Raw genomic sequence first — 13,423 nt, 5'->3', positions numbered from 1 at the left:
GTTTTGAAGTCTAGGTAATGATTTGACTTCTGCAAGGAGACCTGCAAAACAAAAGCCAAGATTTTAATTTATCCTAGAAAGGTTTCCTTTCCTGGATCTTTGTTCTCCTTTTTACATATTAATATTTTGTAGATGCCTTTACGGTTGAACAGATTGGAAAAAATATGAATAATGAAATGGTCAAATATTACCCTAAAATCCCTTTACATGAGGCTATATAGAGATTTCTATTGAGACCTCAGTTAGAGACCAGATGAGTGCATGTATTTCAAAGGAAACAATACGTCTTTGCTATAATGAGATCTTAAATCACAGTTTTGACATCTTGTACAAGTGAGAGAGCTAGCTAATAAGAAGTGGATGAGAAAAAGGGAACATTTTTCATATCTTAATGGAGGTTTGGTGGCTAAGAGGTGGCATATGTGTTTGAATCAGCTTAAATCTGCAGTTAACATTTCTGCTTTAAAAATAATTAAGAAATTTTAAAATTATTGTTCTCTTTCATATAGATGCAACATCAACATAGAAAGCAGTTGAATTGCAGAGATGTTTGGGTGTTGTGGAGACTTCTGTTTATGAATTGTATTTTCTTCATTTTTGTAGGTCAAAAAATCATCAGATGGTAACAGCTTGAGAAATTATGAACTTGGCCTTCATTATTCAGTTATAGCGCAGGTCACATGGAATATGCTAAAGTGTTACAGAAGCTTCACTGAATAATTGATTTGGAACACCTAATAATGTTTTCTTGAAAATACCTACAAGGCAATAGAAGACCTAGAATAAAATTACGTATGAAAATTTACATTAACAATTAGCATACCTGAATAGTCAAGCACTTGAAAGTTAGGAAACATATGATTCAAAATACTGGTGCAGTATTTGTACTGCTTTTTGTTTTATCTCATTTTCAAGCGCTGTGTGAGGTAATGCTCAAAACAGAGCCTTAAAAAATAGAGTGCAATCATATGATCAGAGACTGCGTTGATATTTGTGGACAAATAGGGTCTGACTCTGCTTCACTTAGCACAGGCTTTGCAAATCAGGACTTTCTTAACTGCTGTGTTGGCATCAGATAACCCTCTTGCATGTTGGTTGTTTTTTTTACATGCAATTTGGATACACTTTCTATTTGTATTGGCAGGGTTCAAATAGTGAAATTTGTGCTCGACAGTATTGTGACCTGTAGAACTACAAGAATACCTGCACTGTCTGAAGAAGAGTCCAAGAGCCCATTGAGAGTTATTAAGGATAAAAAGAAGAGGATATGCATTTGGCTTAGAAAGTCTGTGTCTGGCAGATTAATTGAAGCTGATGAGGCAGTACCAGGCAGATCATTCTGCTTTTGTCTTGTTTTTCATACCTTTCTCTGAGCATCCTCTGTTGGTCCCTGTTTGTTTTTTTTTTGTTTTTTTTTTTTTTTAGCTTCCCGGAGGTATTGCAGTACTAAAGCAGTGCATAGAGGGGCTGGAAAAGCCTTGTGGCAATTGTCTGGCTCTAGGAAGTGGTCAGTAAAGTTATCATGATCCTAAATGATGGGTCAAAGAGTGGAAACATGCTGCCCAGCTTGCTCTTTTCTTTTCTTTTGGTATTTATAGATATTTGTCTTGCTCAGGGGGAAGGGAATTGCTAGATACATGGCTATGCTCACAGGCCAGAACAGCATGACAGCGGAAGTTCTGGGGCCTGCTTGAGTTTAATGGTGACCTGGGAACTCATAACCACTAAACAGAACAGGAGGTGTCAAATCCAGCTTTCTTTTATCATGTCCAGTTATCTGTCGGTGGGGCTGCAGCAGGGTTGTGCCCCGGATCAAACCTGCAGCAGGAGGAATTGTTCATCTTCAGTGCCCATGGAGTCTCCCAGATAAAGTCAGTTTTGCTGATTGTTTATTTCAACAAGGGATTGCACAGAAACAATCTACCTCATTATTCTAAGGATGTTCACTTTTTAGCCTAAAACATTTCATTGCAATTTGTTCTTTAAGACAATCCAACGCAATTTTCTTCTGTAGCTGCAACATCATTGGATTGGAGTGGTTAAAAGGAACACTTTCTCAAAAAATAAAATAAAATAAAATAAATTTGAATTGCTTTCCCAGGGAGTGAGAGTGAATGTAAACCATCACAGCACTTTTAACACCATTGTTGAGCTGGATTAAGCTCTGCAGGTGACCAGGCTCCAAAGCACGGTAAGAGCCAGGCCTGTACAAGTGGCCTGGTTATCACTCGTTAAAGCTCTTTGAGGCTCTGTGCCTTGGATGCTCCCAGAAGCAGGCAGCAAGGGAAGAGCTTTGACACAGAAAAACTGTGCTGTGAACTGTGTTTTATATCACCATGCGAAGTGCCTACAAACACCTGGTCAGGTTAGCTGGAGTGGATGGGATTGTAGTGGGAGGAGAAGGGGCATATTTTAAATGGGCTGCATGTCAGGGATTATTATCTGCAGGAGGTGTTTGTATGCTCCTGGGAGCAATATTCTTTAATAGACACCGCTGATGTCAAGTGCTATAACGTGATAGAGCCGAGCTTTCATCTAGGTTAATATAGTGTGCTCTTTCCCATACTGTCTGAGCCCGTTCAGACAGAAATACAAGACTGTTTTTGGGGAAGGGTTCATGATGCCTAATGGCAAACAGTTGAGCAATATGCTACAAAGTACATATGGGTTGAGTTTTTCTTCTCCTTTAACAGGTCAGATAGTCTTGAAATACCTCCACAGCTGACAGCCGTGCAACATTTTATGAGTTTTCTTGCCCAATAAATGCAGGCAGATGTTGTAGGATTTGGAACATTACAAGGCACTGGAGTATAGTTGGTAGGAGGTAATTTTGAGGAGTGCTTAACCTATTGCTAAAAAGTAGCAGCTTGGAGAAGGCAATATTTACTACAGGAAACATTAGCTTGTCAGAGAGCTAAAGCACTGCAAGGAACCTTTTTGAATGACCATGCAAATCTTCATCCAGATGTTCTTCATGGCATAGAGTAATGCACACTCTGCTGGGAGTTAGATTATGGCCTTTCCTTGCCTCGCTCATAGTCAACATTGTTTCCTTTAGGAAAACAGCTTGCTAATGTAAGATTATACAAGCCGTAATAGGCAAACTTGTGAAATACCATGCAATTCAACTGAACCCTGTAGGCATTTATTTTATTAGTGCTAAGTGATCAAATGATCCTTTGAGAGAACTCCCCCTAAAACCGCTGTGTGATTCATCTCCGAGTTAGAGGAAGCACTTCAACCTAAATGTCGTCGTTCTATTTCAGGCGTATTCAGAAGGGCCCATGGCAGGTCTCCTCCAAACCCCCTTGTCTCAGTCCAGCTTGCCATGTTCTGAGTTGCAAATAGTGCTGGCTACCCAGGGAGCTGTGTTAAGTGCCCTGCTGTCCACCTTTGTCGAACCTGGCTGTCTCCTCTGGTTTTTGAGTGTCTCATTGAATACTGGAAGTACAAACCATCTGTTCTTTTAAATATAGTGGATTATTCTTATATAAGAATATTCAGCATAGGAGACTGAGACAAACACCCTTCTGATGACAGGGTCCCTCTGACCTGTGTAATGCAAGAACACAAACTAACTTTCAGACTTGCTGTGGCATTGATCCGAACCGCACCAGAGGTCCATTCTATCTCTGCAGTCACAACTCTCTAAGACACCAGTATTCCTATGTTGTACTGTGTATTCATAAGCTGAAACAAAACTTTTTTTTTTAGCCGTGCCAGAGCTTAGTTCTGAAGATACTGAAAATAACTGTGAATATTCCCTTACTTTCCTTACTTGCCCTTGCCTGAAAGGGAAAGGAAGAAATGCAGCCTGTAACTGCAGCAATAGAAAGAGCAAAGGGGAGAGTCTGAGTAGAAGGAGGAGCCGGTGTGCAGTGCACAGAAATTTGTGCAGTAGCAACACACACACCATTGAAAATTATCTTTGACCATGGTATAGATTTGAAAATATTTGAATTAAAATTGGAATGAGGGAAACATAGCAAATGAAATCCATCTGTATGAATGTATAACATCAAACAGCTCACAAAGAGTTCCTCTATAAATATTGCCCTTGGACACTCACAGAAGGAAGGGCCACATCTACTTATCAAGCAGCCATGGCACTGAATATGTACAGCATATGCATGGCTTTTATGTGGTGTCCTTTCATGCAGATGTGTTTGTGATATACTTACTTTAAAGGGAAAGTTTTTGGTACCATACATCTGAAGAGCTGTTCTTCTCCAGAATCCAGATTGTTTTATTACCAGCTAAATGTTCTTTAAGCTACCTGTGAATGAGGGCATTGTGACATTTAGCAACTGGTTTGATTGAACGCAGATGTGAACTTCTCCATATTCCATATGGAGAAGATGCAAAAGCAGAGATCGTAGGCTTGTTTCTGATTTGCAAGCAGGAATTTGAATGCAACTACTCGACATTGAGCTACCAAGATAGTTAGAAACAAATTACTCATGTGCTCATCTACGGTGTTGCAAGTGTAACATCAGCTGCAGTTTGAGATAGCGTGCTGTCTTCAAACGTCGGGAAAATACGCCAGTGGATATGAAAGTAAAACTCCTGTAAAAATGGGCGGTATCCATTCAGAAACAAGAGGGGGACAAGCATTTCTGTACATTGCTTCCCCAGCAGCTTCCTAGAAGTGCCCCAGGGAACATAACCACTGCTTTTCTAGTGTCGTTTCAACCTACCTCTGAATATTTCAAGTGCTGTTATCTAGGAAGGCATTTGAAGAAAAATGGGAACAGTGATAAATTGCTAATGCCAGTATGTAAGGTTTGTTTTCCAGTGGTTTTTGAGTGTAAAATCTACTGATGCAAAACTGAAATTTCATGCAGCAAAATTAATTTTATTACTGAAATTTTTATTTCTCACCAACAACTTAGGAAGGAAAAAAACAAACATTTGGGGCCAGTTTTGATGTGTCTCTGAGTGGCTCAGTTCTGTGAGGTTGCTCACAGAAACTGTAACTAGCAGGGCTCATTCTCTGCGCTTCTTTGGGTGAAAAGGGAGGTTTTATCCTTTTCTTCTTTGACTGCGGTGCTTGTTTGTTTGCCTTCCATTTGAACTGATTGTTCCACATTGAAAATGTGGTTTCTCCAGGAAGTCTAGCCTGTAAAGTGGAACAGGGACTGAGCTGTCGTCCCCGTGAGAGACAGCTCTAGTCCCCAAGACAAACATTGATGTTGAGTATTATTACAAGGAAGTATTTCTGAACCTGGATTTTCAAGATCTTTTGGTTTCATTCCATTGTTTGTTTGGTTGGTTGGTTGGTTTTTGTTTGTTTTGTTTTGTTTTGTTTTGTTTGATTGTTTGGTTTTGTTTTTCCCCAGCTTTTTATCCCTATTCAGCTGGGAAGAAAATCTGAATTTTTACCAGCTTTGGTTGCTTGGTTTTCTCAAGTGTCCTTATCTGTACCTGTTCTGCTCTAGCAAGGCTGAGCTGCCAGGAGATACCGAGCTTCGCAGCACTGAGTATTCCTGGGGTGGGGGAGCTTCCCTCCTCCTAGTGTGGTACTGTAGGAGAAGAAAGAAAAAGAGGACTGTGTTTGATCTCAGTTTAGACAAACAATACTCGAGTGATACTCCTACTCGGTTGGGATACTGTCAAGGGACAGAGTCAGTGAAAAACCTGATTTCCCAAAATCTTTTCCCAGGTCTGCTGAAGTTAAGGTTCTGGGAAATACCAGGCTTATACACAGCTTAAAAAAAATAAATAGGATGTTTAGTTTGTCTCAGCACCACAGTCCCTCCTTTTGAAAACCTGCTGGGCAGAGGGAGCCGCATTGTGAAAGCTTGTGGGGTTACCTGAACTTGCACTTGGGGTAGCTCAGCTAAAATGGCAAAAGTGTTCCACAAAACCACAGTGCAAAATCTACCAGGTAGCATCTAGTCACAGCGCACTGCAGGAAGCTGTGGAATCATTTCCCCATTCTCTCACCCCTGTATTTTTTACCCTATTCTCCCTGCTCGCACCCCACCATGTGTGCACGGACCCACTGGTGTTGCACAAGTGGTGCAAAGCTCAAAGTAAGCTCGTTCCAGTAGTGCAGGTCTCTCCTTTTTGTAATTCTCTCAGATCACTTGGAAACTGGGAAGCTATGGTATCATGCGCAGGTAGCACAGCAATAAACGTGTTCTCATCACAATTTACACATAAAGTGTGAGTCCTTTGAGGTAACTCATCCCCCTCTTGACAGCTTTAATAAAGGATGATGGATTGTTTCTAAATGACAGTTTAGGAGGATCAGAAATTCCCCCCTGTATTGTTTGGAGCTCTGGTGTACAAGAGCTGTTTTGTGTTCTGTGAAAGTTGTTCTTGCCTGTAAGCGCTGGGGCTCTATTACTCCCCTTCACCGTGATGAGAAATGCTTGCTTACCACAGGAATAGATTCCTCCTGCTGTATACTCATCACTTTTTTTTTTTGGAAGAAATGTGGAAAAGCAAAGCCTGGCATGGGTAGGAGGTGGGGAAATGCCAATAGCTGAACATGTTGCTGTTGTCAGGATGCTGCTCTGGGCGGTCCCCCCCATATGAGCTGTACAGAGGAGGGATCAGGTGCTGCGCTGGCTTTCTTCCTGAATACTAGGGGGAGGCATCACCTGAACCCATCTGCGCTAGCTCCGCTCTCCCCAGCCAGCATCCAAAGAAGGCTCCAGAGATCCAGCACTCACCTGCACCCTCTTTTCCTCCTCTCTGCCCTCTTTTATTTTTGAAGGCTACATGTGGCAGCTAATTAGTTCTGGAAGGCAGATCTTCCCTCTTGTTTCTTTTTGGCGTGAGACTTACTTCTCACTGCTTTTGCTTTGTAGCTGCACTTGGCAAAGTGGAGTTTGTTCAGCTGTCCATTCCCTAGCTAATCTTGTGTCTTAAAATAAAAAGAAGCAAGTGGACCTTTGGAGAAAAGATGCCACATGACTCTCTCCACATCTTCATGTGGCTAAAACAGCACTGCTCAAAATCATTCCTACGGTAAGAAACATGTTAAGAAGAAAAGGCTCTTTATTAGGGCCGATTTCTCAGTTGATCATGCTCTGAGGTGACAAAATGAAGCCTAGGCAAGAGCCCACTGTGGCTACACAGCAACAAAATCAGACCTCTTTCACTGTATTTAGGTCACTGTGGAAGCAGTGGGGCTGAGTGCCCTTTGGAGCCCACCACCTTCTGTTAGGATGGAGTCAGCATAATCCAGCTTTTGCAACTTGTACATGAAGCTATCCCTTGATGCAAACACTCCTGACAACATGGGAAGAAGACTTTTGGTATAGATTAGCATCATGCCACATGGTCCCGAAAGAAATTCTCAATCCATACAAACAGGAAAATTTTGAAATGGGAAACAGCATAGACCGGAGTTAAACCGAGGCTAGAACTTGCTCAGGGGTCTAGAAAGGGGTCTAGAGGACAAGAAGCTTTCAGTCATCTGTCAAAGGAGGACTGTCCGAACCTCCTGTTTTCTGAACCTTTACTTCTCTGCCCATGAAATTCTTGCGGTAATGCTTCCCGCAGCTAAGAAGCCTTGGATGGATATCAGCTACTTTGTTGGGAAGGAACTATGTAAAACTCACCTGTCCATCCTTTCTCTTCATTATTTCATAGGATGAAGCAATGTTTTTGCTCCCTGCTGGTCCAGAAGCTTCAGGAATATTATTCTTATGTTTTGGTTACCAACACCAGGGTACAAATTTTCAAACAACCTACAAATTTTTAGGTACCTGGTCCATAAAGACAAGATTCCAGGACATACCTATGCATGAAAGTGTGTGTGTGTGTGACTGCAAATGTAATCCAGTTTTTTTCTTATATAAAAGATCATTAAAAAAAAAAGTTTCCATTATTTATCGGAAAAAGAAGTGACAGATTTTTAAATGGGGTTGTTGTCTCTGAACGTCTTTCAGCAAGCAGACCTCAGTATTAGCCTGCAGTCTTTACAGCCTATGTTTGTCAAGATTTATGATACGCTTATTTCTGGGGAGCAGGTACTTTATTTCCTGGTGGAAATTCTTTATTTATACATATCCCACTGTTTTGATTGCTGCTGTGTTTTATGACCGTGATATTCTCTCCCTTAGGCACAACAGGGATTTACCAGGGAGCCAATGGCCTGACAAATACTGCTGGATTCAGTGCTGTGCATCAGGTATGGCTCAGCATTTATTATTGGTAACCTTGCCACTTATTTTAAGCACCTGGGAGACTGGCAGATCAGAGAGATTACCCTGGTGCTTACATATATTTAAGGAAGGTTCTAGCGTGTGTTTTGCCATGTGCCATTTTGGTCTGCTTGGGTGGCCTGGCGGTTAGTTTCAAGATGTGTGTATCAACACATGCTCCTGGCAGTCTCTGCTGTGGTGTTGCACAGCAGTTCCAGGAGTTTCATCATTTCACTGCCATCTTACAACTTTCAGGTATGTTTTCCATCTTACACAGAGAGCTCCCCTTTTAGGATCCTGTCCTCTGCTGTCTTGGCACTGTGTAATAAATAGGAACAAATTGAAAGAGGTGTTTGCAGGTGCTGAATACTCAGCCATCTGAGCCGTCTCTCTGTGCTTCCTTCTTGGAGAGTACACCTGTCTGTGGGCTTCATGCTTCAGATACCTTGAGAAATGTGTGTGTATAAATAAACAGCAAGCATATATGCACAAGACAGATGTTTTTGCAGTAGTAGATGGCTTTTCTTGATTGGACCAAACAAATGCATACACTGTCCAGAAAATGTTTTTTGGTTAGCTGTGGAGCAATAATTTCAATCACTAGACAGCAAGGTACTTGTTCTGACTCATATTTGTAATGACAACAGTGAGCAATTTTGTTATTACTTCAGTTTTGGCTACAAACATGGTCAATAAACACTAATAGAAGTGCATTTGATTGAAGTATAGAGGTTACCTGCAAAAAAGAAAAATAAGTGGGATGTTTTCATCATTTTATGATGTTCTTTAAGAGAAAACAATGAATTTCTCTCATTTCATTTTCAGCTTAAATTTTATTTTGACAACTTGAGTCATCTTTGTTCTTGAGAGCTCCATGGTGACTGAGAGTTAATGAAATAGCTGTGTCATAGACAAAGATGTAAGCAGTTAAGAAGGAAAGGGCTTTTAGTCTTTCTAAAGACTATTATTTAATTTTATTTTATAATAAAATAAATGATGGTAATTAATGTTTCTGAGGAAACAAAAACTGTTGAAAGACAGTATAGTTCTGTATCTGAAAAAGCAAACCAGGTGGACAAGAACAAGGGCTGCAATTAAAAACAAAAGAAACATTTTTTTTTATGTTTTAGTTATCCAGAGAGAAGTTTTCTAATGTATTTCAATGTCATCCTGCTTCTTACAAAAAACAGATGGGCAGAGCGTTACAAAGTTTATTTGGGACCTTTTAAAATAAGACAAAGATCATGATACCTCAGCTCTGAGATCTCTCACACCTCATATTTTTAGTTCATTTTTTCTACAGACAGGGAAGATTATTCCAGCATTTAGTTCTTACTGAGGCAGTGGGACAATCTCAAGTGTGAGCATTTCTGCAAAACAATTGTTAGATTGCTTTTTTGATTGTTGTATCCTATTTGAACAGCTTATCAGAAAATGTTGCTGATCATGGGAAAATGCAGCCTACTTCACTCCTTCACTAGAATTGTTGAACCCTATGATGCAAAATGTGTCAGTGCTGATTAACAAAATCCCATAGAAAAAGCAGAACTTGCCTGATTTCTGACCTCTTGTTGAGGCCAGCTAGTTCTAATAAAGTAGGAATGTATTTGGGAGGAGGAGAAATTTCATAAGTGAAAGAAATGTGGTTCTTTAGCAAAAGTATTCCTGAGCCATGACTTGCTGCATGTGTAGATAAGACTGCCTTGCTGTATGTGGTGCCTTATTTATTCATAACACCAGTCGTACACAGAAATTACGTTTCTTTTTTCCTCAAAGGAATATTCATCATACCCAAGCTTTCCTCAAAGCCAGTACTCACAGTATTACAGCTCCTCCTACAACTCTCCCTACATGTCCACAAACAGCATCAGCCCTTCAGCCATCCCAACCTCCACTTATTCGCTGCAGGAGTCTTCTCACAATATCACCAGCCAGAGCACAGAATCACTGTCTGGTAGGTGCATTTCTTCTGTTCTTAGTTTTGCAGTTCCAGCCATCTGTAGACATAAGCACTGTAACCTTGTTGTTGGAATTTAGTTAAATACATGCATTTACCTGGATAAATGAGATTTCCTAGCACATAACAGTTCTGCTCACACAGTACAACACAGAATTTTGGGAAGAGACTTGAAAATACAAGTTCTGTAAGACTATCCTGTGATGTTTCCATGAGCACGCCTGGTTTGATCTCCTCTTAAGGTAGAAAATAATTACATGCAAAATCCAGATTAGTAAGAAGTACTAATGTGTTTAGCAATGAGTGGCATGCTCTGAAAAAGCCCCAGAGTTTCCTCACTTATTAGCGCACATCTCCATCAAGATTCGTGTTCACTCCTAATAACAAAATGTAATATATGCATTCATAAATAAGTTCATTAAGAGAAAATCTCTCTTTATAAAAAAATCAACATAAACTGTTTGTCTAAGTTAAAAGTTCAGGATGAATTTCATGCAAAAAGTCTTCAGAATTTGTGGCCTCTCTTTGAGCGCTTAATTTTTAAAGTCTTGAGGCTTAAATGGTTTATGGAATTATTGACGGATTATGATCCTCCAATGTACTGTTCAAGTACAGTCTTCAGATATCACTTCCCTACTAAAGTTTTCATTGGCATGCAATAACATTTACATAAAATGCCACATAATTTGAGGATGATAACAGTATACGCCCATTGTAGGTCTGCTGACTTATGGAACAAATCTGAACATCTGTGGTTGCTCTGAAAGAAAAATAAACTAATATTGGTTGTTAAAAAGAAGTGGTCACAGATTGCTCTGAAAGCAGTTGGAGGATTTTCTGTTCTTAGATCTTATCTCAGCCTTTTTGAGAAAGCGTGGCTTCAAAAAAGGCTTGTTAGGCACAATCCAAGCTGCTCTGAAGAAGAATATGGTTATTATAGGAAGCTGGAGAGGCCACAGCTTAGCAAGGTGAAAAGAAAAATATGTTTGAAAAGGATTTGTAATGTAAGGTAAGTGAAATCTGGACAGGTTTAAGAAACTCCAGCCAATCAAAACAGATACTTTATACAGGGAAGTTTTACCTGTCTCTTCTCAGTTATTTCTAAACTACTGTCCCTTGTGAAGTGGAATACAGCTAAACAGGCTAGTTATGTATTTTAAAAATAAAAGTTGATGTTGAAAGTATCTTTTTAATCATGAGTATTCATCGAGTTAAGAAAACATCATTTTTGCAGATGTTGAATTGATCCTCGTTTCCTTTTCCACTTTCTAATTTCTCTCTTGGAAAAGGAGGAGAGGGGGGTAAAACTCAAAAAGTTATATTGTTTTTGTTTGTTTTTAATTTAAAAATGTGTTAAGGTTCTCGAAGTGACACATCCACTTTAAAATGTTTTATATAAAGACTTGGTGCTTTCTGAAATTGTTGCAACTAATCTTAGAAGTTATAAATCATTTCTGTAACAATGTCAGCTATTGACATGAAAAGAGATTTTCTGATAGCATTTTCATAATGTTTCTGGTGCTCTCCGCTAAAAGCTTTCCTGCTTCTATTACAATGATCGGTGCAAAAATTAAGCTTATAATGGAATTCTTTTTTTTCTAAATAGGGGAATATGCAACAACACCAGCAAAAGATATAGAAACAGACAGACATCACAGAGGTTCGGATGGCAAGGTACGAGCCCGGTCAAAAAGAAGCAACGATCCTTCTCCTACTGCTGACAGTGAGATTGAGGTAATGACATTAACTTACATAAATCCAGCAAAGAGAAGTGATTGCATCTATTAGCAAAACCAACTATCAAATGAGTGAGTTGTAAGAGCCAGAGTAAAATCAGTAATACAACTGAAGCCTTTTAAATTGGGTAGTCAGAATAATCACACAGTTTCTGTATTATTAGCATCTCAGACTGTTTTTCATATGTACGTCTTTTTATTTTGTGCTTCTTGTAAGTCTGCTGTTTTGTTCCCCCAACTTGACACACAACAGGTGATGTCTGTGATTGTTAGGAGAGCAGACTCTCAGGGCAATCAGAATGCACGTAGTTCCAGAATTCTTCATCTTTCATTTTGCATGCTTTCACAAAGCATCTGCAGTCAGTGCTCTAAATGGGCTTGTGATCTTAAAAAGCTCTAGTCCAACAGGACATATCTCCTGAATGAACAAATTCTTGCATTTGCGTAATGTGTAACTGTATTTCTCTTTTCCACCCCATCTGTCATCACAGCGTGTATTTGTGTGGGATTTGGATGAGACGATAATTATTTTTCACTCCTTACTCACGGGAACCTTTGCATCCAGATATGGGAAGGTAAAACTTAATTTTTTTAACATTACTGCTTGCCCAGCCAAATTGCATTGGGAACTGTGGGGGCAGCTAATAAGACATCTTTTCAAACAGATGCTGCTGATTTTATTCAGACACATTTGTATAAATATGTCCTGTGGTATTTCCTTCTAATGTGAAAATTTAATTTACCTCTCTTTCATGTTGCAAGTAGCCCCATGTTTTTCTAAAGCTTGTATTGTTGGCTGCTGCTAGATAGGACATCAGGATGTTCTTTGAATGTCTGTCTTCTGTGAGAAAGAGCCTAGCCAGGAGCCAGAGAGCAGTAACTCTGGCCTGAATGAGGTAACATTTTTAAATTTTTTGTTAGAATGCTGTTTTCTTTTGAATCTCAGACAACTTTTTTTGTTGTTGTTGCTGTTTTGTTTGTTTTTTGTTTTTTTTTTAGGAGAAGTTTTGTGTTAGTCAGTCTAGGTTGCCATAAAGACTACTGGCTCTTATTCCCATACAGCTGCAGTGGAATACATTTTTGAGAGTTTTAGGAATCAGATCTTCAGCTGCCCGTGCGTCAGATACCCCCTTTGAAACACTGGCAGTTGTATTTTAGGCAACTCTCTGTGGCTGAACAGACACAACTTGGCTGCTAAGGAGAAAATGCTGGGTCTTGGATTTAGTACCACGTGCTTCAATTTCTTCCTAAGGCAGCTTTTTATGATAAACACTTAAGTCACTTTGAATTACACAATGTCAAACACTTTTAAACGGGTAGGAAAAAAGACAATATCATTACCTAATTAAAGTGGATGACCTAGTTGGCAGCTGTTTCCACACATGGCTTTGAACAGTCAACTTCATCAGGAGACTGGAAAATAACCCTGCTTCTCTCTAGAAAGCAGAAATATGATTTGACATCATTTCATGGCTTTAGCAGCTGTACTTGTTTTACGACACTTATAACAAGCTGAATGTGTAATTAGTAAGATAGATTTATTGTTTGCTGTTAGATGTGCACAGTTGTAA

The 13,423-nt window shown here is 39.6% G+C and overlaps 1 protein-coding gene across 2 annotated transcripts in view; it reads left to right on the top strand.

Moving 5' to 3' along the window:
• The window catches only part of EYA2 (EYA transcriptional coactivator and phosphatase 2), a 97,237-nt gene that overhangs the window by 55,592 nt on the left and 28,222 nt on the right, over positions 1-13,423 (top strand). For both annotated transcript variants that reach the window (XM_032198670.1, XM_032198669.1), the window contains exons 6-9: positions 8,079-8,146; positions 9,936-10,113; positions 11,723-11,850; positions 12,344-12,427. In XM_032198670.1, coding sequence (XP_032054561.1) covers positions 8,079-8,146; positions 9,936-10,113; positions 11,723-11,850; positions 12,344-12,427 — 458 coding nt within the window. The remainder of the gene's footprint in view (positions 1-8,078; positions 8,147-9,935; positions 10,114-11,722; positions 11,851-12,343; positions 12,428-13,423) is intronic.

Source organism: Aythya fuligula, chromosome 16, assembly GCF_009819795.1.
Source record: "Aythya fuligula isolate bAytFul2 chromosome 16, bAytFul2.pri, whole genome shotgun sequence".
NCBI classification, from domain to species: domain Eukaryota; kingdom Metazoa; phylum Chordata; class Aves; order Anseriformes; family Anatidae; genus Aythya; species Aythya fuligula.
The sequence above is the reverse complement of the archived record's forward strand: the minus strand, read 5'-3'. Positions and strand labels throughout refer to the sequence as shown.